We start from the raw sequence: 27,137 nt of genomic DNA on the forward strand, positions 1-27,137 counted from the left end.
ATCTTGTCCTCTATGTAGTACAGTATTTTGGGGCAGGCTGTTTCAATAGTCCGCTGTAAGTCACCACCAATCTTAGCAGAAAAACTGCCAAAAGAAAAATCAAAATCTCATTTGAATTAGGAGCAGAAAGCCATTTGGGCCCTTTGCTGTTCAACAAGATCATGGTTGATCTGATTGTGGCCTCAACTCCATATTCTCACCTACTCCGATTGATCTTTGATTCCCTTGTTAGTCAAAAATCTACCTGCCTCTGCCTCAAAAGTATTCGATGACCCTGTCTCCACTGCTCTGGAAAAGAGTTCCAAAGATTCACAACCCGCAAAGAAAAAATTTCTCCTCATTTCCACCTTTAAATGGGAGACCCCTTATTTTTAAACAGTATCCTCTAGTTCTAGTCTCTCCTACAAGGAGAAATATCCTTTCAGCATCCACCCTGTCAAGTCCCTTCAGGATCTTATTTGTTTCAACAAGGTTGCCTCTCAATCTTCTAAACACCAACAGACACGAGCCCAACCTGTCCAGCCTTTCCTCATAAGATGACAAACACCCACCCTGCCCGGGTATCAATCAAGTGAACCTTCTCTGAACTGCTTCTAAAGCATTTATATTCTTTCTTAAATAAGGAGACCAAAACTATGCACAGTACTCCAGATGTTTCACCTGCACCTTATAGAACTGTAGTAAAACATCCCTAACTTTATATACCCCTCCCCTTGCAACAAATGACAATATTCCATTTGCCTTCCTAATCATTTGCATACTAACTTTTTGTGATTCATGTACCAGGACACCCAGATCCTTCTGTACCTCTGAATTCTATAATCTCTCTCCATTTAAATAATTTGCTGCTTTACCATTCTTCCTGCCAAAGTGGACATGTTCACATTTTCCCACATTATATTCCATCTGCCAATTTTTTGCCACTCAACCTAACTATATCCTTTTGTAGATTCCTTACCTCCTCTTCACAACTTACTTTCCAACCTATCTTTGTATCATCAGTAAATTTAGCAACCATACTTTTGGCCCATCTTTCAAGTTATTGATATGAATTGTAAATAGTTGAGGCCCAAACACATCCCTGTGGTACTCCATTTGTTACAGCTTGACAACCAGGAAATGACCCATTTATACCTACTGTTTCCTATTGCTAACCAATCCTCTATCCATGCTGTTACCACCCCCCCCCCCCCCCCCCCTATACTATGAGCTCTTATTTTACATAGTAATCTTTGATGTGGCACCTTGTCAAATGCCTTCTGAAAATATAAGTACAATACATCCAGAGATTCCCCTTTACCCACATTGCTTGTTACTTGCTCAAAGAACTCCAATAAATTAGTCAAATATGATTTCCCTTTCATTCCTTATCTCCATTGGAGTTACAGAATTCTATGGGACTCATTTTATGCAGGACATTTTGGTGTATCTAATTCTATTTGCTAGTTATGAGTTGTGCGTAATGGGTCCAGACAAGTTTACCACTTCCTTCGCTTCCCCTCCAAACCTGCAGTTTATTATCACAGCTAGGAGCCCCATCTAGTGGCTTGACAGATAACTGATGAACCTTCTTTCCAAACAGCAGATAGAGAGCTGACAGACAATTCAGCGACACGAGTTTATCAATCTATCTAGTTGGGAGGTAATTATTGTATTACCAGGCTGCCTTTGGCTTCAGCTATGCTCACATCTTTCTAACGGATCAAATTAAAGGGGGATGGGGTGGGCAATTTGTTCAATTTCCAGTTGTTGGACCAAACACACATCAACGATGAGTTAACCATTTACAGTTCTAACTTGAAAATGATCACCAAAAAAACATTTTCTAAAAAACTGTCCTTACCTCTTAGCCATGCTTCTATGAAGAGAATACCAACTCCAATGTTATATTTTAGTCCATGCAAGGTAACCCCGCCCTAGATATTGAAAATATGAAATTTATTAATGCACCTCCTGCTTGTTTCATACCTTCACACATGTTTTCCCTTTGAGGAATAATGGGGAAGATTTAGAAGGATTAGCTGGCTGGTTATCAACTAGTTCGAAGTGTGTCATGAACATTTCTTCCTTGGCTAACAAGTTCTGAAGTCCAACTTAAACCTCAAGTTTCTCCCTCAGAGGCAGGGATGCTACCCGCTGAGCCACAATGCCTCCATTACAGCATGTTTCTAGACACAAAAATAATATGCATTTACATTTAAATTAAAAAATGACTATTGGTGCATCTTTTGCACTTCAGTGAAATTATCAGATATCCTCAGTTTAGACATAGGAAAAGATAAGTTACAGAATAAAGTTCCCTCTATTGGGCACAGACAGCCCATTTTATCCCCGAACTTGGAAGAGCACTCTTCACTGCACCAGTGTGCTATTTCTACCTGTTACATCAGGCAAGCTTGTGATCTAATTGACTGGGAATTATGTCGATAAGTGCAAAAATTATGGCTATCACTTTGATGTGCATTTGCCCCACTAGAAATGGGGTTCAGACTGCTCAACCTCAGTGCCTCTTTGGCTCAAAGGTTACACGCTTGCCTCTGAGTTACAAGATTGTGGTTTCAATCTGCACCCCAGGCCTTGAATATGCAATCTACAGTGACACTCCTGTGCAGTATTGAAGGTGTGCTCCATTATCTATGTGAATGTCCCATCTGCCTGTTTCATGATCTAAGGGTATGTTAAACATTCTATAGCACTCTTCAATGAAAAGCAGGGAGTTCTCCAAGCATTCTGGCTAGCAATCCTCCACAAATGCACCTGGGATGACTCATTTTTCATGAGTCATATTAATTTTCCTTTATCTTAAAAGAAATCAGTTGGATAAAATATTTTGCCATTGTACTTCTTAGGTACTTCTAAAAAGCAATGTTTAACTTAATTGAATTAGAAGATGATATCTGGATTGCCTTTTACATGGTGTAAGATATTATGATTTGATTTGCCTAGTGTTAGTTACCCTTTTCTATTTACTCACATCAATTCTACACTTACTTTAACTGCACCAGAAAACCTTGTTAATTCCTTTAGTATATAAAAAAGAGTCTATAACCTGCACACTCCGTTTTACTCTCTCTTACACTGGAATAGTACTTATTGAGTAAACATATTCTTGCAATTCCTTTACCAAAATCAGCCATAAGCTTAGCATACTTACAGAAGGCATGGTAAGCAGATCACGCGGAGTCACATCTACATCTCTTAGGATATGCAGCTGATTGTGTCCCTTTGTGTGTTCCAGGAACAGCTGAAATTGAATAAGCCAATAACGTGAACTGAATCATGAAATGCATCTGAAACACAGCACGTTTTCCAAAGAGAGAAAACCAGTGAATAAGGAAACAAAAGCACAAACCAAGACTGAGTTACCCGGGCTTTAAGAGTCGGATTTCCAAGGCTCAAGGTTCACATGTAGCTAATTCCTGCACATCCCTACTCTGAATACTCGTCCTTGTAACCTCTAACTGGGGCTGATAATTCATTCCGAAACTGTAGGCAAATTTACAGTATTGGCCAATACCCACAAGGAGCTTGCTTGAAATTACTCAAACTCATTTCTCTCAACCAGCAAGAGGAGGAAACTTTCATAATTTGAACTTAGAAAGAACTTGCATGTATATAGCACCATTCATTACACCAGGATGGCCCAAAGCACTTTACAACCAATAGAGTATATTGGAAATGCAGCAGCCAATTTCCATGCAGCATTATCTCATCGATGTCAAAGAGATATTGGCCAGATCTGCTCAAGTGAGGGATAAATATTGGCCAGGAACCCTGGAAGAACTCTCCAATTCTTTCTGAATAGTGCCATGGGATCTTTTACATCCACCACCTGAGAAGATAGACAGTTTAATGTGTTATCTGAAAGACAGCACCTCACCATTTCAACATTTCCTCCATACTGTACTGGAGTGTTAGTCTGGATTTTGGGCTCAAGTCTCCAGAGTGGGACTTAAAGCTATAATCTTTGGATTCAGGGGTAAAAGTGCTACCACAGAGCCATGACTGACTCCTTGGTTGTCTTGACATGTGCAGAAACCTATCAATGTTTAAGATTCTTGAAACAATGCTTTTGAGAAATCCACAAATAAAATTTACATTTGCCTAATATGAAAGGCACACTCTCTCCTCATAGGAATGCACCTGATTTGTCAGATGAAAGTATAATAATTTTCATAATATTTTTCTGATTTATTGTGAAATAGGTTTATGGGGATAAGTATAGTTGGGTCTGTCTGTATGATTTAATTACATTTGGAGTTAAGTAGACTGCAAGCTTGAAATCATCATAAACTAGGTGTTTGACATGCTAATGAGTAAACATGGATGCTGGCTTAGCATGTAAGGTGTGAAGGGATTGTTGGATTTTGAAGGGATCTTAGTCGGTTTACAACTAGCCAGATAAGGGAGGCTTAAGAGTGCGTTTATTTTTCCCAAATGTTACTGACAATATTGGCAACATGAAAGTTTTATATTATGAGGAAGATTCAGTTTCAAAGACATATGGAACAATGGAAGTTACTTATTAAAAAGAGAGAAACATATATAAAGGCGAATGAAAGGCTATGTGGAAGAAGGCCATGTAAAATCTAACAGGAGTGTGTCAAATAGCCTTAATGAAGCCTCCAGCCATTTGTGCATTAGTCTGCTATATAATGAAACTGAAGTTGGGGAAAAGCCATTTGGAATTCCACTGTAAAGTGGGTATTGTGTTAACTAGCTGGTTCTGTTTTAAATCTAAAAGGGGGTGTAACTGGGGTTCAGGTTAATTAGGAATTTTAAGAGCTATTATAGTAGTAAGTAATTATAGTCTTATCTATATGCTTGAAATCTTTTATTTTGTTAATATTTTAATTTAATTTTTAAAATCTCTAAAGGTCTTGGTGGGCTCACTACATGTGATCGCTCGACCAAGTTTCCATTGTGGATTTGGTCCATCTGGCACACATCATCTGCCACGTCACAACATTTTCTTAAGTCCAGAAAGCTTAAGGACAGATTGGTGGAACCAAGGCAAAAGGAGTATCAATGTCAGGTTCCTGTTGCTTGTCAAACTAGGACCACCTTGGCTCTTAAGGCGTTGGCTTTCATGGCCATCTAGAGCCCAGCGAAAATAATCCCAGCCCCTAGTGACAGGGCTACCTCTCCAGATTCCATTTGTGAGCCAGGCTGGCCAGTCAGTGATCAATAATGCATTCCAGAGGTTAGGATAATGATTGTTCAAAATTTCAAATTACTTTAAACAAATAATTTGAATTTGGAGTACCTTATGTCCTTGGGACATGCTCAAGCACTTACTTTACACCCAAATCATTTGCATTTGACATATAGTTGCTATTTTTGTACAGTTGAGTGCAATAGTCAATTTGTGCACGGTGAGCTCCCATAGCAAATGATGGTTGGGGAAAGCTGTTGGTTAGGGGCACAGAGAACTCTTCAATGCCAATGGAATCTTTTATGTCTGCCTGTACTGGTAGACAGCATTACAGTTTAACATTTTGTTTGAAAGACAGCGCTGAAGTGTCGACTGTAATCATGTGCTCAGGACCCAGCATGGGGACTGGTCCCAGAATATGCTGACTCAGGAGACCAACGGGCCATTACTTAGCCAAGCTGACATTTCAGTTTCTAAGTTAAATAAAATGTGACAAATTAATCTTTGCAAACAGCAATTCTAGAAACTGCAATAACTGAGACTGTATCTTATTCAGAACCTATAATCATGCAGAATACACAAGATACGTGTTAAATTACCTTTGTCATTGGCTCAATCAGATTCAGATCAAACACCATGAATCCATCAACTCCAGCATTGATTTCAAGTAGCTTCAAACTAAAGCATTGATATAACACTGTTAGGTTTTGTATTGGACAATAGTGTGTATTGCTGAAAAAAGAGACATACTGCCAAAGCTTTTAGTTTTGCACTCATCAGGACAGACACAGGGATAACAAATTTCAAAGAGAACAACAATTTATACTGCAAGAGAAAAAAGGCTGTTGATTGGCAAGTGAACTCTAATTGGTCTAAACACCAGGGAATAGTTGTCCACCAAGCTTTTTAATTGAAAAAAAGGTGCAATGCCTAGGCATGTTCTTTCTGTTTGCACAGAACACAGCCTTCTGCATAAATATATATGTGGCTTCAAGAAAGCAATGGTGAACCACATTGTGAACCATGGGGAATGGGGTGCAGTGGAACAGGGCCCTATAACTAGCCTCAGTGACCCTGAGCTAAGGAGGGAACAATATGACCGAGTTTCTATTTCTGATCATCGTCCAGGATTGAACCTGGGACCTTTCTGGTTTATTCAATTTAGTAGTGCATTTATCCATTGAGATTTCATTCTAGAAGCCAACTATTTCATTGAATGCAGTTTAAATAGAACTGTTTTCAAGACAAGTTATTTTTAAAGCAAGACAGCATGTTTTGGGTACTAGCTCCCATTGCAGTCTACTCCTTGTGAATGCGGCTGCACATACCGTGTGACAATTGCTGTGACTCTCTGGTACTCCAAGCTTTCCTCATCCTGGGGCAGTAACAGTGCTGCCATTCCTCCAGTGGCTAAAGCACCTCGCTTATGGCAGGTCTTTACTAGAAGATCCATGTAACTCTTCAAAAATCGTTTCTCCATGTTCACGTATTTACTGCGATCTGGTAAAAGGAACTCCCGACGACAGCCTGAAAAATGGTGTTTATGAAATGACCTATGTACTCCTTTTTCCCAAAGATAGGATATTTTATTATGCTTCATATTGTTTAGATCTGATCATTTAGCACCTCCCTAAAATCAAGGCCTAATCATATGGGAAAACAATAATGGGAAATCCACAGTTTCTTAGTATACTGATATTCTGTGACACAGCTTAACAGGTCCAACAGTACATTGGCAGATATCTAGTCATTTCCAAAGGATTATCAACTAAGCCATTAGAGGTGTTACATGAGTGAAATTTTAAAGAAAGTCACCAAGTAAAACTATTTCATCAGGAGACAAGTGAACTGAACTGTTACATTACCATTTCTCATAAAAGCAGCCACAATGGAAGTGGTGAGGAATTGAACAATGCAGCTAAATTCTGAGGATAATTCTGATCTCAAAAAATAATCATCGCAATGAGTTACTACTTCAATTCAGTCACAGTTATGCAACTTTGTCATGGAAACAAGCCATTTGGCCCAACTGTTCTAAGCCTACGTTCATGTGCCACGTGAGCCTCCTCCCACCTGTCTCATCTCACCCTATTAGCAAATCCTTATCTTCCTTTCTTTTTCATGGACTTACCCAGTTTTCCCTCAAAGCATTATGCCATTTTCTTCAAATACTCCCTGTGCTAGTCAGTTTCAAATTCTAACCACTCTGGTTAAAAAATATTCCTAGATACCATATTGGATTTACTGGTGACTAACTTATATTTATTGCAAAACGCAAGTTTTGGACTCCCCCAGAAGTGTCGTCGTCGTACTTGCTTTGTTTTTAAAAAAAATTATTTTAGGGCCACCTTTACGGAATGCAATCGATTGAAATTACAAGTCTCGGTTATTTGAAATAAACCAAGTGACAATTCTTCCAAATTTTAATATGAATCTAGACGTTCCTGCTCACCAACTTTGTTTACAAAAGAGGCAGAGTAATCCCAGATTCCACAGTTCAACCCAGCAGAGTGGTCTCTCAGCTCATAGAGAATCTCCTCCATCTCAAATGTGGCCAAGATATTTTCTATTAAGACAGTGGCTTTGATAGAACCAATTGGCAAACCCAACTGGAAACAAAGAAACACAGTGAGATTAATGGTGTTGCTGTACCAGAGGCACTTTTCTGGGGTTGTTGACTCTGTTTTATGTATTCAGGCTGAAACTAGATCATATTCTTCAGCTAATGTTAGTTTAAAAGACAAAAGGACAGTTTTGCTAGCACACTTAAACACAGGATCCTCTGGACAGTGTGTTGCTAACCTTGACGAAATTGTCAGGTATCAAACCAAAGAAAATGAAGTGCCGTGGCTAACTGAGACATCAGGTGAGGACAGTGAGCTCAACTGATGTGGCAAAGTATCAGAAAAAATCAACAACATCCTACACCCCGCCACTTTCTGAAGTGCCATGTCTAAACATTCATGGACTGAATTTTTATATATTTTTTATTATTCAGTCATGGGATGTGGGCATCACATTTATTGCCCATCCTTAATTGTCCTCGTTCAGAGGGCATTTAAGAGTCAGCCATATTGCTGTGGGTCTGGAGTCATATGCAGGCGAGACCAGGTAAGGACAGCAGATTTCTTTCCCTGAAGGATATTTGTGAACCAGATGGGTCATCATCAGACTTTCAATTCCAGATTTTTATTGGATTCAAATTTTACCATCTGCCAAGGTGGGATTTGAACCCAGGTCCCCAGAGCATTACCCTGGGTCTCTGAATGACTAGTCCAGTGACAATGCCAATATGCCCCTGCCTTGCCTCCCCTAGTTAGATGGGGATGACAGTAATTTAAAACAGTTTAGAATTCTACAAAGGATATGGGATACATAAAATGTTGTGTAAATTCAACTCACACCGTATCTAACAATTCACAACTTGGATTCAGTGCTATTTATCAATTGTTATATTGTAACATACCTTCTTTTGAACCCAGACAAATATATTATTCCACAATTTGGCCTCCAAATGGCTTTCAACCTGCAATGTGACAAAACAAAGTCTGTTAACCTTGATAATATCTTACAGGGCATGCATTGAATCAACATATTTATCATTAGTTGGGCCATACCTAGGAAGGACAATACCTATAAAGGTCCTAGGTTCAATCCTTGATCTGTGCAAGTGTCTGATCTCAGCCACACCAGCAGCAGTGCATTATAATTGACCTCCCTCTTGCTCGTAATCCAGTAATTCTCATGGCATCAGCCAATATCTACCATATTCAAAGAATGCTACCTATTTGTCATTCTTTTTGGCAAAGTATAAATGGAGTATGTTGAAGGGCTGGGTAAACAATCCACCCAATGCCAAAATTTCTTTGTGAAAAAAACAATGACATTACATCATATGTATTGCACTGCAAATAGCCTGGTGGTCAGATAATACTGTTACTATTGTGGGGTGGGGTGTGGGGTTAACCAGAAAACAATCATTTAAAAAATACTGTGATACAAGAATCAATGTTAACAGCAAAACATTGAATACCTTTGACAGATAAAAGAAAGGGCCACATTCATTTTCGAACAAAATTCGCCCATTGTGGTACATCAGCAATCCAAAGTCAAACAGAGGGCCTGGGACCTCCTTTCCATTAACCTGTTGATTATAAGCAATACACATTTCACATGGAGTTTTAGAACAGCCACAACCAGCAACAAAAGTCTTAAGAAAATTACTTTCCAAACAACAAACTGAAGAACAACATACCAGCATGTTGTGTTCGACCATGTTCCACGCTCTGGGTCTTAGCATTAGAATGGGGGCCTTTGAAATAGGTGGTATATCTAGACATATAATTCAACAATATTGTAACAATGTTACTATTGGTAAGTCCTGTCTTTTTGGAGTATACACTCAGAAATAGTCAAGTTTTTCTCAGCAGAAGGGAATGAATTTTAAAGATTTTCCCAAAGGATTATGAATGATATGGTAAAACTCATGATTTTTGGTCTTCCTACCCTCTCCCTCCCTTTCACTACTCAAACTATTTTATTTCAACTTTTCTCAGCTCTGAAATTGTTAACTCGGTTTCTCTCTCTGCACAGAAGCTGCCAGACCTGCTGAATGTTTCTAGCATTTTCTGTTTTTATAATGAGTGACAAAAACTTTGGCCAATAGACTGTTAAGGGCTAATATTAATCCCCTACACTCGATGGAAATGGAGTGTGAATATGCTGGAAGGGGAAGGGCCATGCCACATTCCCACCGACACTATTTTAAGTTGCTTGATTCCAGGCACAGCAAAGGCATCCCATCCCAAAGGAGAAGGTGCCTAATTTAAATAGCAAAATTGCTCTGCTGACTACGTGCGGCTCAATCACTGACTAAAGCCGATATCCTGGCCATAGGAGACCTGGGTGCTACTGTGTACTCAAGGTACTTTTACTTCTTAAGGGTTTCTTATGACCAGGAGGAGCATACATTATGCATTTCGCTTTGCCAAATTTTTCCTTCCTCCAGATGGAGAATCTACAGCACCCGACACCTAACATTTCATTACTTGCCAGCAGCCAAATCTGTGGGTCCGAGGCAGCCCGGCGACAATGACACCATTTCTAGTGGCTGCAGGTGGGAGTCAGTGGTGGAATACATTCTGGGTCCTGTGTTATAATATCCTGGGCCTCATGCTCCTGGGAGACAAATAGTCTGGTTCAACCCCTGCACTCATGATTCCCAGCTTCAGTAGAAATCATTCTGTAATATTTGAAACATAATAGTCTGACTGATATTTTAACAGGTCAAAACCAATTGTGTCTGTCTAAAATTGATCTTACCAAAGTTTACTAATAAATAATCCAATTAAAAGACAATAAAACTTCACTGAAAGAAATTACATACGTAAAAAAAAATACTGTCTGAGGCAACCAATCAAATGGCCAGTTCAGCAACAAGCTGGACTCCAGGAAAATACTATAGTTGATCTGAACACAAGGCATTAAATATAGCAATGCAAGCAGCAATTTGAAACTCAGATACTCACATTTTTGGATTCTAAATAAAATAAAAGCTGTAGTCTTCTGAACAGGGGTTAAAAGTTGTCTGTGTGTCATTTTTATTTCAAGGGTTTTACTGTCTTTGTTCTTGGGAAAGTAGCCTTAAAATGCTAAATCCTGTATTTTGCAGGCAATAATTAGATTTTAAAAACTGGTCCTCGCATTCATTTCATTATCATGAACTGTTTTGTATGAATTTTCTTATTGCGTAATATTATATACTAGGCAAATGGAAAATGGCCACAGAACATTCTAGTTACAACGTATTATTCAATTGGATTTCTTTCTCTGGGAACAGCTTCTGTTTTCCTTCTTCAGATAAGTTAATTGAATAAAAGCAGACCTTGTGAGCATCCTAAAAAATATTCACAAATATTTGAAATACATATTCCATGTGAAGCTTATGAGGGATAGAGCTCAAAATTAAATTTTGTTACCAAGGGACGTACAGTTCGATTGTATCATTCACTGCTTCTTTTCCAAGATATTATTTTCACTGCTGGAAGAGGGTCAGTGTTAGCTTAGTGAATGGTACCTTGTATTTTAGCCCATTGAGTCCCCAGTTGTTTATCCATCTGAAATGAGTGTGGCTGTGTAACACAGACCCCACTTAAACTAATAACATTTCACAACTGGGGTAATTAAATCCCCAGGTTCATGCACCCAAGAAAGTTAGAAAGTGAAAACATGTAGTTTTCAGGTTTGAAAGGATGCTGTTTGTTTAATAAAGCTGCTGTTAGGCCATTGAGAGGGAAAACAGATCAAAGCAAACAAAATGGTAGCAGGATTCTTACCTGGAAACTGATTATGAACTGCCTTGTACACATTGGAAAGTCCTTGGATTTGATTAAAGTAGGTCGGACAGTGACCATCATCAAAATCCGTCTGTAAGCATAAATCAAAACTCATCAATCATTCCAATAGCTTTTCTTGGAGAGGAGAACCTGATTTTACACAAGTCATTATCACGATCCTACTTAAATAATAACACAAAAATTGTGTGTATACACCAATCAGGTTTACAAACTTACGCTGAACCAGAGTTCTGATGACCATTGGGCGGGATTTTCAAGTCCCACCCGCCGAGGGACTGAAAATTCCCGCCCGAAGTCAACGGACCTTTGGCTGGTCTGTCAAATTTTCAGTCCTGCCCCATGACAATTCCCGCCATGGGCGGGACCAGAAAATCCCGGCTGTTAACTCGGTCTCTCTCTCTCCACAGACGCTGCCTGACCTGAATATTTCCAGCATCTTCTGTTTTTATTTCACCCAGGAACCTGTTGGCATTACTCCAGAATTACCATTTAGCCAGTGGCTCCACAAGCCTTAAATGTTATTATAATGAAGGATTACCAATGTAACCTTTCAGACTTTTCCCTATACAACTGGCAATCAGTAAGCAGCTTATTGAAGGGATGACTCAACAGTTCCCACTTAAATTTTTTTGCCTGGGCAAAGTGTTTTGAAATTACATGCTCTGAATATCGAGAAGCTGGGACAGCGAATGGCGAAACTTAATTGATGTTGATAGGACTTGAACTGACCACTTCTTGATTGGAAGGTATTTGGTGAACTGGAAGGCTGGGTCACTTGAAGACATAAATTAAAGTCCACTTTAAATAACTTATGTTTCACCAGAATATTATATCAAAGGACCCATAAAGGAAATTAAACTACATTTAGGGGTTGTTGTAATTCACAAATGCTTTCAGCACCTAGTGGGGACTTTTTTGTAAGTTACTGCAAAGGGGAGGTTACCTTTCCTGAATTTGTTTATTCTTATTAAATAACTAAAATAAAAAGCATTTTTCTGAGTTGAGCAGATTTTTAAAAAAATGATACTGTATTTGCTTAACTCCATTCTCTATTTGGTACCAGCATGCTTTCTCTTTGATCCAGGAGACTGGTATCGTCTGGAAAGTAGAGTTCTCCGTAGCTGTTTTTAATATTGTTGATTTTTTTTGGTCAATAATTTTGCACTAAGGTGAGTTACAATTGATCCTTCTAAGTTCCATTCCCATCAATCACTTGTCCCTAATACAGAGCTTTCCAAGGTTGCGCATTTTTTCATCTAGTTTAAACTTGATGAAAATCGCATGGCAGAATTTGTTGAACAAGGCTGCCCAAGCATTCATTCTTTCTCTTATAAAGGAAAATGTCACAGGGCAATGTTAATTCATATTGAAAAGTGTATCTTCCCGTAACAACTCACCCGAAATCAAGGATCTTGGAAGTGTGATGAGCACCAACCCCACTGTGCTAGTTTCTCATCCTTTATGATAACACAACTAACAGTAGGAGATCTTACCTGAATGCCCTGTGCATTAGAGCACAAGGCCCTGATGAAATGTTCAGTATTGGCTGGAGACACATCTCCAAGATCTATGTGTCTGTTTTGTAATCTCCGAGGGACTGGCTGAACTCTCCAGGATTGATCCTGTCGAATGTGTGAGGTATGGGGTAAAAACCCAGGAAGTCCACATCGACGATCCAGATCCAGTTTTGTAATGATTCTCGACTGTAAAATCTGCACAACACAAAGTGCTCAATTAATTCAAATTAAGTAACACCATTTGATTGAATTCAAGGGACGTCACTTGTTCACGTTTCTGCAGATTGTAAACCAACATGCTGCCCACAATGGTTCAATGTACTTACTCAGAGCTCCAGATTGTTGTGACATCAGGGTAGTGGGGGAGAGGAGTGGATATATCTGTTCAGCAGGGAAGGACGTGACAACAATTTCAGGTAGAAATTGTAGTTCTGGATTTTATCAGCCCTCAGTCTGGGATGTGGAAGGGCCTAATAAGATGGTTAGAGAGGTGGCGGATGGAGAGCCCAACATCTTCCCACTGCTATGGAATTTTCTCAATGGCAGGAACCTCAGTGGCGCACCAATTGAATCAATTAATTGGCCAATTAATGGCCATTTTCTGCACTCATCGGCATTTTTCCACCATCAGGTGGACCCATCGCCACTTGGGGGACCAACAGGCCTCCCCAGCCTGTTCCTCGGAAAGGAGGAGGGGGGGCCTTCTTTCATGGACACTCCACGGTCCAGAGGGGCCTCTCGGCGGCAATGGTTGCCCCTGAGGCTCCAACATCACCAATGGAAGGGTTGCCCCTCTGGCTGCTGGGCCTCTCTGCCCGGTCCTGGTAAATTAAATAAAAAGAATTTACCTGGCCTTCCAGGGCACTTCAAAATGGAGGCACCATCTTTTTCCTGCAGCCTCAGCATCAGTCACCTCTTCTGGCAGTGCTGATGAGGCTGGCGAGCTGCTGGCCCTCTGATTGGGCTGGGAGCTCGGGGGATGGGCAGCTGTCCTTATTTGGACAGCAGCCCAGGCAGTGGCCTCTTAATTGGCTGCTGCCGGTAAAATGCCAACTGTCCATCCACACAGGCTCGGGACCAGCTTTCAATCTCAGCAATGGGACAGCCTCCCCTGATAAAATTCAGCCCTGTGTCTCAGTTGAACAAATCAACTGAGCTTCAATGGCATGATGAATCTTGATTTCAACATGGATTCAGGCAGCAGAAAGAGTGGAGCAAAGCGTACTTAGAGCTCAGGAGGAACAAGAAGAAAAAGTTCTGAGCAGAAATGATTACATTAGTATCAGAGCCCCTGAGGGGCTCAACTGCACCCTCCAAACCCACGACCACTACCATCTAAAAGGACAAGGGCAGCAGATAGATGGGAACACCACCAGTTGGAAGTTCCCCTCCGAGTCACTCACCATCCTGACTTGGAAATATATCGCCGTTCCTTCACTGTCACTGAGTCAAAATCCTGGATCTCCCTTCCTAACAGCACTGTAGGTGTACCTACACCACATGGACTGCAGCAGTTCAAAAAAGCAGCTCACCACCACTTTCTCAAGGGCAACTAGGGATGGGCAATAAACGCTGGCCCAGCCAGCAAAGCCCATATCCCGTGAATGAATTTTTAAGTATCAATAAAAGAGAGAGAGACACACACAGACAGACAGACAAAAAGATTAAAAAGTTTGTGGTGGAGTGAGAGAAGTTGACGGTGCCCTGTGTTAGGGGGATTCCTGCTATCCACTAACCCCTGCATGAAGAATATCAATGTTGACATTGAGTGAAGCCACCTGGGTTCACCCTATATGGGGGAATTTAGAGGATCAGTCACCCTAAATGCTCGGTACACTCATATACATCCTAGCAGCTAACCAGTAGCGCCAAATGGACAGGTGTGGAACCAGGTCACCTGTCCATTTTGTGTTTCTGTGATGAAATATCATCTCCCTCACAGAATTTGGAAACTTTCACCATGATACCCTATCAGTGTCTTGGACAGCATGCCACTGTGTCAATATATCATGTTACTCTTTCTTAGTTTTATTTTTAGTTTTGATTTACCATATGTAACTGGAAATCTTTCTCCCACCCCTGGTGTAAGTAGCGCTCCTGCATTGAAAATAACCTTTTGGCATGGCAGTGTAGTGTTTGACCTTCAATGTGCTGCATCTCCAAGCAGCAGGATGCAGACCTCTGCCAACAATTCTCCACAAAGTGCATTCCAAATGTGAACTATGCCAACATTGAGCAGTGCTGATTAAAATATTCTCCCAAAAGGAGGAAATCAGAAGGCTAGTCATGCTGGGCTGTTATAATGCACCACATAATAGCAGCAATAAATTCGTAAAAACAGTTGTAAGTTTCTTACAAGCTAATTGATAAAGTGGGGAAGAGAAATAAAAATACTTTAGAAAGAATTTAGAAGTAAAAATGCAAGCTTATATGTTTGCCTATTAAATCACAATTCCCAATATCTAAACAAAAGAAAATTAGCTGCGATTAGAGTATGCAGACACAGCGTCAATGCAATACTCAGCAACTCCGTATTCAGAAGAGAAGCCTGGATGAACTTTTCTTACTCCATATTGGATATTCTTACATTGATCTGCTGAATAAAGTTAATAGTTTGCTTGTTGCTAAGCTTTGCACTGCAGACTTGAGTATGACTACATAACAGGACACTTTTTTAGACAGTGCTTAGGAGCAGGAATATTGTCTGACTAATCTCCTCATTGATGTTAATTTTAGTACTCCTATGACCAACCCAGTGAACTCAGCACAAAAGGGGAACTGGAGCAGTATGGTTTCTGTGCACTGCATAGCACCACACATCACAATTACCCACAGTGCCATTGTGGAAGTCTTAATTTTCAAACACACTATAATTCCTGGTGCCTGATTGGAAGTCGAATACCCCATATCACACCAGCACATACATACGATCCCTGATGCCATCAAAAGGTGCTCTTCAGCCGAAGTAATTTGCATGGTGACACCACCAGATATTCATCAGCGTGATTTAATTGTCAAGCTGCAGTCTCCAGAGTCATTGAAGATTTTAAATCCATCTTGACACCAGGAATTTTTTTCAGATATGAGTAGTCAAGCCTACATCTACCATTAATTTATCTACTGTTCATTGTGCTTAATTAAAAATCAGAACTTGCTATCTGTGAGAGGCTCCATGACTCTGGGACTGGTGTGTGCCTTTGCTATGGACCTGAATCCAGGTCCAATCATTGGTCTACTTCATCTCTTCCCTCCCCAAATGCCTCTCTGCCACTGTCTAAGTTCCTCTGTCTCTAATAATGAGTGTACTTTAACCATGTTTAGCTTTAAAATATTATTTCCAAACTAGGCTTACATTGCTGCCCATCCCCCGACTATCCACAATAAAAACAGAAAATGCTGGAAAAACTCAGCAGGTGTGGCAGCATCAGTGGAGAGATAAACAGAGTTAATGTTTCGAGACTATTAGGATTCTTCTTGGCTTTATCAGCTTTCCCTTCTTACACTATGCAGCATGGTCAAGAATTGATTTTCTCTTCCACATCTAGAGCTTATATTACCACCAATTCTGCACCTGTTTTATTTATTTGTTATTTCCCCTGTGATCCATTTGCAGCCTTCATGAGATGCCAATGTCTATGATGGAACCATTGACATATGCACATCTAGGAATGAGGTTCTGCTGACAGTTTGAGGAACTTATTGTAAAGTCGAATGCAGAATCTCAGAGATTTTATTTTCTGGATTGTTCATTGATTTTCCACTTTATTTGCCATGTACCTCACCCTGGACTGTAAGGCCAGTGTGGTATTGAAATTCAATGAGACCAGGAACAGGCCGTGTGCCACTTCATACCATCTTGTGCATACTGGCCATGTCCTGGATAAGGAATGTTTACATTTCTATGCCAGGAGCTGACATCTCAACCGGACTCAAATGCAGAAGATGGAAGTGTTGTCCCCCAGCCTAATGAGTACTTGGATTGTGCGTATGCTGCCTGCACACCACTCCACTTCTCTCACCTTCCTTCTCAGTGCCCTATCACAGTGGGAGAGCAAGATACCTCACAGGAAACAATAATGGAAGAAAACATCGACATTTTCATACAAACACTTATCTCCTCATGGAGTCTCACCCACAAGGCAACTACACAGAACCTCCTGTGAAGCATTTTAGGATGTTTCATTGTGTTAAACGCTATGTAAATTCAAGTTGGTTTGTTGTTGGAAAGAAATGTTGCTTTGGAATTCAGCTTTATTGAGAAAGACAATAATATTGACCCAGATCTTCCGGTCAGCAGTGGAGAGCGTGTGCCTGCTGCTGACTGCGATTTAACCTGCCCATTTACCATTTTATTCTGGAGCCTTTGCACCTTCAGATTCTGGCTCCAGCAGGGATCCAGTAACAAATAGTCTTTGATTAAAGAACCTTCCTAATTTTCTTTTCTTCCTAAATGATTCCATTAAGAATTCTTGGTCTCCACTCCTTTGTTCCTCATTTGATGACCGTTGGAAACAATTAATCTTTCCAATATCACTCACAGTAAAGAGTCCCCAGGTTTCACTCACCCCTTTATAGTGGCTGCTCCTCTCATGACACCGGCACTCCCATTCACCTGCTGCCTCTGCTTCCAGCTCTGCAGAAGATGCTGGACTTCACATTCACTATTTGCCAGTCTCCCCCTCCCCCCAGCTCTCGAAACTCAATGCGCAGACCCCCAGTCTCCCTCTGTCATCCTGCCCAAACACTAATCTCCCAACCCCTAGTTCATCTCTCTCCCTCTGACTCCCATTTCCCATATTCCTCAATATAGCTGACTCAACAATACTTATGCATTCTGACAAAATAGGTACATGGCACTTGCCTAGGCTGCACAACCCAAGCTCAGCTCACCAGTGTCAATTCTGGGCAAAAATACCAACTCCAAGCTTGGGCTTTTCGGAGAGGAAAGGCCTACAAGTAAAAAATGTTGCTCCTCCACAGTTCTTAGTCTCTTGCCTTTAGGAAGATCTTCTGATTTGTCTTATTGGGTCCAAAATGGATTAGCTCAAAATTCTCCATTTGCCACAGTTTTGCCCACTCACTTAATCTATTTATGTCCCTTTGTAACTTCCTACTTCCATCTACGCAAGGAATGTAACCGGGAAAACATTAAGTAGTATGTCAAAAATGATCCACTTTCCTTTACACTTGATAGGCACCTTGAGGTTAATAGTTGATCATGCACAACTTAAAATTATCAGCAAGTTAGTGCAGTTGTACAAAAAGTAATGAAAAAGGCTAAAGAATATTAGCCTTTATCCTAAGGGTATTGGAACTGAAATGGGTGGAAGTTATGCTTTAGTTATACAGAGCCATGGGTCAGACCGTGTCTGGAGTAATCTGTTCTCACTATGAAATCCTTCCCATATGCAATATGATCCAATTCCCATTTACTTACATTAATTTTAATATAATCAGTATATGTTTCCATTAAATTATCTAATCTTCCTGATCAAGCAGAATATTGCTTAACTTCCTATGATCAACACCACACTTACAATAATATAAAATCAAAATGTTACACAAAATAAGGATAGACTGTTATGACTTTACAATAAGGAGTGAATTACATTTTTGCATTCTGGTCCAAATATTCTTCGCTTGTTAGCCCTGTTTCAACAAATAAACTAAACTCAACCATTCCTCTCCTATAATAACACATTCAACTCTTGTTATCTGTTATCTTGAATAGTTACTGAATTCTCACAATACGCTTATGTGAAATGAAGAAATAAGTTGCATTCATAACATATTCGAGTTGTTGACCACGTCAGCAACATTCCAGCTAAGTTAATCTATTAACCAGTAGCCATCATGTCCCATCTTGTTTACAGAATGGTTAATATATAATTATGAAATAATGGCATTTGAATTTAGGATTTTCAGACTACACTACAGTTATATGATAATGCTTCAAATACAATATGCATGAATTTAAAATTCATTTACTGATATTCACCAATCTTATCTGCAAAAATAACCTGGCAGGGGATTTTAAAAATAGTTACGGGGGGGGGAATTTTCCAGTCCCCCAGTGACGGTTTTAATGGTGAGCCGGGGAGTGTCGGGGAAACGCTCCAGAAGCTGAAAAATGGGTTTCTGCCGGTGTGAAATGACGTGGCAGACACGTGCGCTCTCGACCATCATGACGGGTTGCCATTCCCGTCAGAGGCCGACGTGAAACTGACGATGAAGGCCCGACTGGAACTGCACCCCCTGTCCAATTGTCCACGCCGCCAGTGGGATACCAAGCCGGACAATTGTGGCATGGAAAGGGCGGTATTCACCTGGAAGAAGGCCTGGGGCAGCTTGCGGAGAGTGGAAGATGGAGGCCTCCATCGACCGTGGACACTGGAACGCTACATGCAGCAGTGGGTAGGTGAAGCATTAACCGCGTGGATCTTCACGCTGCAGGTGGACAGCTGCATGAGGTACTGTTGGACAGCATGGTCTGTGTTGGGGGGGGGAATTAGATGGAGAGGAGAGGAATGAAGAGGTGGGCAGGGAGGTTGGGGATAGTGGGGGAAAGGGAGATGCTGCGGGGTCGTGGAATGGCTGAGGTGGTACGGAACGAGAGGGTGGGAAGGGCCGTGGTGGAGTATGGGTGATCGGGCATGGGGGTGGGTGCAGGTATTAATGGGCTTGGGGAGGGAGGGGTCAGTGGTGTCAACTAATGAGTCCTGGGAGGCATACTGAGGGAATTGTTGATTGGAAGGGAAGGTGAGTGTTAAAGGGGACAGCGGGAGCTGGTAGGGTGAGAGGGTGAGGGTGAGGGTGAGGGTCCTGTGATGATGGGTGAAGGGACACTGAAGGTTGTTGGAGGGGCCACAGAAGTAAAACTGGATTCTGGGGAGGTCAAAAGGATTAGGGGGGGCACATCTATTGTCACAAGGGAAGGTAGGGACATAGACATTCACCTGCACGGGATGAAGGGTGATAGGGAAGGGTTGTAGGGTCACTGTGAGTAGGTCAAAGGTTACACCAGAATGGGCAATGGTTAAGGGGGTGGTGGGAGCGGTGGTGGAGTGTGTGGGTCATGGGGGGGGAAGTTGGAATTTGTTGGACTCCATCTGGCTGCGTGCAATCATCTAGAGCTTCAAGATGGAGATCTTGAGATGCTGCCTGGGAGTTAGGTCAGCAGGGGCAGGCGGAGTGACAGGTCCGCTCAATTGGACAACTGAATGGGAAGCCCAACAAGTAGTATTGACAATGCTAAGGCGTTTCAGCAGATGAGCGCATGAAGGGCAAAGGCTCAGTGTGCGCGGGAAGCTTCTTGCACATGGCTCGCAAGGGCCCTGGCAAAGATCCTTGCCTCCCTGCACATGCAAGATGCCGGGGGACATAGACCCAGACTGGGATGTCCCGTTGAAGATGGGGGTGGGGGGCACACACAGGTTTAAGGACTATGAATTGCACTTAAACCACATCAGACCTCATTAAAGTGCAAGTGTAGTTCATTTACAAAAGTATAAGAACATTAACTATTATAGTGAACCCGTGCAACCACATGTGAAATCATAATTTCTTGATCTTGTTTTCCCTACCACTTCTTCTAGGTGTTCCCCAGACATCCACAGCAGGGGTGGAGGCAGCCTGCTGACCAGTTTGCCCTGTTGTCTTGGGTGATCTTGGCGGCCATCCTCTGGAGATCCGAGGCCTGGAGGGCCCTGGCTTACTTTGGCTGTCCTGCTGTGTGACAGCTACTCCCTCTGCGGTCACAGAGGACGAAGCTGAAGTGGTTACAAGCAAGGGGGATTCCGAAGGGCTAGACACACTCAGAGTCCTGAGTGTAGATGCCAGGGCTGCCCAACAACCGCTCCTCCTTCCTTTGGCTGTCCAAGGGCCCTTATCTGACTCCTTAAGGAGAAGGAGCACCTGGAGGGAGGTCGAGGTGCCCTGTCCCCCTCTCGCATAGCCACATCACGCTCTCACCCACGGCTACAGGGGTGGAGTGCAGTTCTGCACGCATCTCTGACAGAAATTTGCCGTTCTGCTGGACGAGGTTCTCCATGGCGTTCACCATCCTCTCCATGGAGACATCCATGCACACACAGGTCAGAAACATCTCATCATAGAGCAGGCGGATGGACTCCTCTGCATCACGTGCCACTCTGTTAAGGGCCTCCGACACCTTTGCCTGATGTTCCCTGCCTCCCACAGCTTCCCCAGCATCTTGTGCAGGGCCAATTCCAAAGGCTTGTCATCTGACTTGGGCATTGCAGATGGCTCTTCCCCAGCAGTCCTCAGAGTGCTAGTGAGCTTGGCTGACCCTGCCTCCTCCTGCTGCTAACACGTGTCCATGCAGTGACCACCAGAATATGAGACCCTCCCTGAATTAGATCTAATAATCACTGAGGTGTGTCTCTGTGCTGGTGGAGGGTGCAGGTGACTGCTGTGACACCTCTACTGGTGCACTTTCTTCCTCCTTCCCAATGTCCCCTCTGTGCTGGAGGACCTATTGGACAGGGCTTCCTCTTTTAGCCTTCCTCTCTTCATGCTGGCACCTGTAAGTGAGAGAGGAGAGAGCAAATGGCTACATGAACTGCCCCCAACAAGGAGGAACCCATGACCTCTAGATTTCTGTGTGACTACATTATGCACGAATCCTTACTGGATAGAGGCCGCCTGCCAACTTCCCCATCTGCACAGGCTCAGTCCGGTTCCTCCCCTGCCAGCTCAGCTGCCACTCCTCGAACTCAGTAAGGTTCCTCAGTGCAGTCCGTCCCCCTCCTGTCTTCTCTCTCTTTCTCCTGTTTTGCCTTAACTTTTCCTGCACAAAGAGAGAGATGGGGTTGAGAGCAATTTGATTTCATGTATCTGTCTCATGCTTTCAGTCTTACGAATAGCCCACTGGATTGTGTGCCATGTGATTGATGCACTGCAGGTTGTCCACAAGGGTTCTGGGGCAGCACCCTCCAGAGTGGTGAGACCATGCAGACAGAAAGATAAGGCTCACAGAGACATGTCATTAGTGGTACTTGCTAGTGCCCTCAATGCCTAACCCCCTTTCCAAATGCCTCTCCCCCTTCCCCAACAACATCTGAGCTCTCTGCATGGAAGGGTCAGGGACTGATAATGTCCTCTCCACCTGCAGACTAGATGAATTGCAGTGGGGCTATGAGGCATCACGTTATCACATTGAGTAGCTCTTTTATTCATGGGCCGGACGGGTGGTGCCCTTTCCACTGAGGCCCATGTCCCCTGTACCATTCAGTGAGGTGAGTGTGAGCAGTTGAGGGTTCACTTACTCTAGTGGCGTGGATGAGGTCAGTCGTCCTTTCCCGACACTGCAGGGCAGTCCTCCGGTGGAGGTCATGGGCGCTGACCACCCTGGCAATTTCCTCCGATGTAGGACTGGTCACATGGCTTGGCCTCCTCCTTCCATTCTCGGGGTACAGTCCCACCTGGCCTCCACTGCATTAAGCAGCATATCGAGGGGAGCATTGCTGAATCTGGGAGCTGGTGCTCCCTGGGATTGCCGGGCAATCTCTTCCTTCAATGGTGGGTACGTGACGAAGAAGCTGATATCCGGCACTTTTTAAGTATGGCGCCCAGATGTGACAGCAGGCGCTCGTCATCCAGCCCGCCCCACTACAAAATGCGTCAGGAAACCCCCGACTGCATAATTAATTAAGCCAGCATCGTGCGATTAGGTGTGAATTCCCACTGGCCTCAGCAGCAGGAAACACTCCCAGTTCCCACCTCACCATGGGACTTAGGCCCGGAATGGAAAATCCCGGCCAAGGAATAAAAGTTACTTGCTCGTTATGTGAGAAAGGACTAAGGATAAAGAGGCTCAAGACGACACCTTTATGCATTCTCCTACCGAAATTAAACAGTATGTTTGGTCCTAAAAACTGTTGCACGGGTGAAAGTATTATAGTTAAATCATTATGCTAGGGGAAATAAAATATAATTTAGTAGCAAACAATCTTGTAAATGAAAGTAGTTATTAAATATGCAACAACAATGATATGAAGCATTTACAGGGTCCTCCACCCACCACCACCCCTCCCTCCACAGCCTGCCAATCCCAAGGATAAATGTACCTCATCAACATTTGCATCAAAAGTAGAGACCAATTCTGCTAGGAATTGGATTGCTTCTGGTGTCAAAAGAGTTTGGAATTCTACTTTCAGCGATGGAGGAGGTGGCTCGAGCTCCACTCCAGTTACTGTCTGCAAAAGAACAAGTGGGCACAACCCAGTGTAAGAAATTTCCAGCAAACTACACATATGGTGTAACACCAATTTTTCTTACAGGGCTAAACTTTTCATTTCACAAGAATACTTAATTTGTTGTGTTTTTTAAAAAATGTAACTATACCATTGGAAAGAATATTAGTTCAAAACAACAACGCACAATCCAATAACCCTCATCTATAAATTAAGTTACTAAATGGTTTGTCCTTATCATCAACGGATCTGATCCTGCTCCTGACTGCGAAGCAAGTTTTAATAAATAAAATTAAACCACGAGATAGGATGAAAATTCCTGTTTGGATCAGGACTATTTTAAAATCTCATCTCCCACTAAAATAATAACACTTTACTGACATTAATAGGGGCCCATAGGTGATAGTAATCACTTTAGAATATGACAGATGCCAAAAAATTATGTTACGAGTTATAGTGAGTTATATAAAAGTGTAAAGTCTAACATTAACTGGCATGATATTTCTATTGCACAAGATCCAAGACCATCAGAAATAGTAGCCTAGCAATCAGATAACTTCTTAGTTAATGACTAAAACCCTGCAGCTCTACATAACTTGTGACTTCATTCATTTAAATCGGTTAAACAAACTGTTTTTCATACTTACGTTAATTTGTTGCAAAGTTGCTGCCATATTCACCAGATTTCGCGTCGGAAGAAGTAGACTTTTGCTGATTGAGAGTTTACATTTGCTTTCTGTGTTTGATCTGCTACGTTTCACAAACTGAGTCCAATGACCTTCAATCTCTGTTTAGTATCATCCCACCAGAATGTGTTTTCAACTGATGACAGTTCAACTAAAATTAAAACTGAAGAAATTGTTGCAAATTTAAATGATATTCATGTAATAATTCATATTAGTTATTTTGCATGATTTAAGGATGAATTTTGGTCAACATGGATTGGTAGCAACGCTCTTTGTTATCTGATTTTAGACACAAAACAAATTATGTTGATTTTCTGCTTGTTTGTTTACTTTTCTCTCCTACCGACAGTAACACAGCTGGGATTCACAGCTACCAGTGTTGATTTGTCCACGTAACAACAATGGACTAGATATTGCTGGAATGGGACATCTTGTAGTGTAAGCCATTGTTAGACTTTTTCCTGAAGGTTGAAAATTCTTTTGTCCCCCAACTGAATAGTTGATAAGCTAATAAGATCTTCTGCTGATAAGATCTTTTTTTCCCCGTATTCTTTCATGAGATGTGAGCATCGCTGGCAAGGCCAGCATTGGTTGCCTTAAACTGAATGGCTTGCTCGGCCATTTCAGGACAGTTAAGAGTCAACCACATTGCTGTGGGTCTGGAGTCACATATACGCTAGTCCAGGTAAGGATGGCAGATTTCCTTCCCTAAAGGACATTAGTGAAGCAATTGGGTTTTTGCAACAATCGATGATAGTTTCATGGTCTCCATTACTGAGACTAGATTCAATTCCAGATTTTATTAATTGAATTTAAATTCCACCAGCTGCTGTGGTGGGATATGAGCCCATGCCCCCAGAGCATTAGCCTGGGTTTCTGAATTACTAGTCCAATGATTTTACCACTATGCCACCATTTTCCCTTAAATGGCAAGAGCTATAGGGTATCTTTTTAAAAAAATATTCCTTCATGGAATGTGAGCATCACTGGCAAGGCCAGCATTTGCTGTTCATTCTTAATTGCCCTCCAGAAGGTGGTAGTGAGCCACCTTCTTGGGTCGTTGCAGTTCTTCTGGTGTAGGTACACCTATGGTGCTTTTAGGAAGGGAATTCCAGGATTTTGACCCAATGACAGTGAGGGAACAGCAATATAGTTTTGGGACTTCAGTAAATGCAGAGACCAACTGTGTATCTCCTTAACCAATGAGTAAATTTTGAGAAAGAAAGATGGGAATAAGGGAGAAGGAGGGTGAATTTGAGTCAAATCAGGTAAGGAAAGAGAGGGAAAGATTGGATTAAGAGATAGGAACAAACAAAATAGGAGCAGATGTAGGCCATCCAGCCCCTCAAGCTGCCCTGCTATTCAATAAGATCATGGCTGATCTGTTTGTGTTTCGAGTTCCACATTCCCATTTACCCCCATAACCTTTGATTTTCTTGCCTAACAAGAATCTATCTTCCTCTGCCTTAAAAATATTCAGTGATCCCGCCTCCCCTGCCTTCTGAGGCAGAGTTCCAAAGTCACACAACCCTCTGAGAGAAAAAAATTCTTCTCATCTCTGTCCTAGAAGGATGATCTCTTATCCTAGGCTCACCCACAAGAGGAAACATCCTTTCCACATCCACCTTGTTAAGACCATTCAGGATCTTATATACTTCAATCAAGTCACCCCTCACTCCTCTAAACTCCAGTGGAAACACGCCCAGTCTGTCCAATCTATCCTCATAAGACAACCCACTCATTCCAAGTATCAATCTAGTAAATCTCCTCTGAACCGCCTCCAAGCAATTTACATCCTTTCTTAAAAGGAGACCAAAACGGCACACAGTATTCAAGATGTGGTCTCACCAACTGAAGCATAACATCATTACTTTTATGTTCAATTCTTATCTTAATAAAGGATAGCATTTCATTAGCCTTCTTGATTACTTGCTGTACCTGCATGTTAACTTCTTGTGACTCATGCATGAGAACATCTGGATCCCACTGCACCTCAGAATTCTGCAGTCGTTCTCCATTTAAGTAATACTCTGCGTTTTTATTCTTCCTGCCAAAGTGAAAAACTTCACATTTTACCACATTATACTGCCAGATCTTTGCCCACTCATTCAACTTCTCTACATCCTTTGCAAACTCCTTATGTCTTCTTTACAACATACTTTCCTACCCATCCTTGTGTCATGTGCTAATTTAGTTACCATGCCTTTGCTCCCCTCATCTAAATCATTGACGTAAGTTGTAAAAAGTTGAGGCCCCAGCACAGAGCCCTGCAGGACTCCGCTCGTCACATCCTGCCAATCAGACAAAGATTCGTTTATGCATACTCTCTGTTTTTTGCCAGCCAGCCAATCTTCTAACCAGGCTAATATTTTACCCACTACACCATGAGCTTTTATTTTCTGCAATAACCTTCAATGTGGCACCTTATCAAATGCTTTCTGGAAATCCAAGTACAGTTCGCCTACAGGCTCCCTTCTATCCACCACACATGTTACTCCTTCAAAGAGTTCTAATAAATTGGCTAAATATAAAACCATGCTGACTCTTCCGGATTACCTTGAGCTTTTCCAAGTGCCCAGCTAAAACCTCTTTAATGATTGACTCTAACACCTTCCCCACGACAGACGTCAAGTTAACTGGCCTATAGCTTCCTGTTTTCTGCCCCCCCACTTCTTGAATAGAAGGTTTATATTTGCTATTTTTCAGTCTGATGGAACCGTTCCAGAATCTAGGGAACTTATTCCCTATTATTATTCTGTGAGGCTGGATTACATCTGAAAAGGAACGGAGAAAATATGCTGGCAAAATAGATAAATACTGAAATCAAAATTTATGTAAACTAGGAGAGAAGGCAGCAGGGAAAATAATCAGAAAGAGCAAGTAGAGAAGGTAGAAATAGATGAGGTTAATAGACAAATAAAAATGAATTTAGCAAAAGGGATTGCATGCCTATAGAATAGAGGAAAAAACTAATTACTCTGTTATTAGCAGAAAAAGCACCGAGCTAAAGGAATGAGATGCTAGTTTGGGCATAAAAATATGAGGAGTAGCATTAAATTCATGCAAAAATAATAAGGTGCATGTGTTGCAACACTCTGTGTGGGAACTAAACTAGAGGGAGTAAAATCAATTATATCACAGGAAGATATAGATTTAAGAGCACTAACACTTACAAACTGGATTGGGATGGAAAATAAAAAGAGAAGGTG

At 41.8% G+C, this 27,137-nt stretch overlaps 1 protein-coding gene across 1 annotated transcript in view; it reads right to left on the reverse strand.

The window, feature by feature from the left end:
* ugl (ureidoglycolate lyase) overlaps positions 1 to 27,137 on the reverse strand; it is a 49,960-nt gene that overhangs the window by 11,881 nt on the left and 10,942 nt on the right. Inside the window, exons 2-13 of the mRNA XM_078538754.1 lie at positions 23,890 to 24,091; positions 23,117 to 23,245; positions 13,005 to 13,223; positions 11,491 to 11,581; positions 9,411 to 9,487; positions 9,189 to 9,299; positions 8,622 to 8,681; positions 7,608 to 7,764; positions 6,484 to 6,682; positions 5,755 to 5,833; positions 3,155 to 3,244; positions 1,844 to 1,916 (exon numbers count right to left, since the gene is read on the reverse strand). Coding sequence (XP_078394880.1) covers positions 1,844 to 1,916; positions 3,155 to 3,244; positions 5,755 to 5,833; positions 6,484 to 6,682; positions 7,608 to 7,764; positions 8,622 to 8,681; positions 9,189 to 9,299; positions 9,411 to 9,487; positions 11,491 to 11,581; positions 13,005 to 13,223; positions 23,117 to 23,245; positions 23,890 to 23,916 — 1,312 coding nt within the window. The 5' untranslated portion in view covers positions 23,917 to 24,091. The remainder of the gene's footprint in view (positions 1 to 1,843; positions 1,917 to 3,154; positions 3,245 to 5,754; positions 5,834 to 6,483; positions 6,683 to 7,607; positions 7,765 to 8,621; positions 8,682 to 9,188; positions 9,300 to 9,410; positions 9,488 to 11,490; positions 11,582 to 13,004; positions 13,224 to 23,116; positions 23,246 to 23,889; positions 24,092 to 27,137) is intronic.

The sequence above is a fragment of the Cetorhinus maximus genome, chromosome 1 (genome assembly GCF_964194155.1).
Source record: "Cetorhinus maximus chromosome 1, sCetMax3.hap1.1, whole genome shotgun sequence".
Taxonomy (NCBI): Eukaryota; Metazoa; Chordata; class Chondrichthyes; order Lamniformes; family Cetorhinidae; genus Cetorhinus; species Cetorhinus maximus.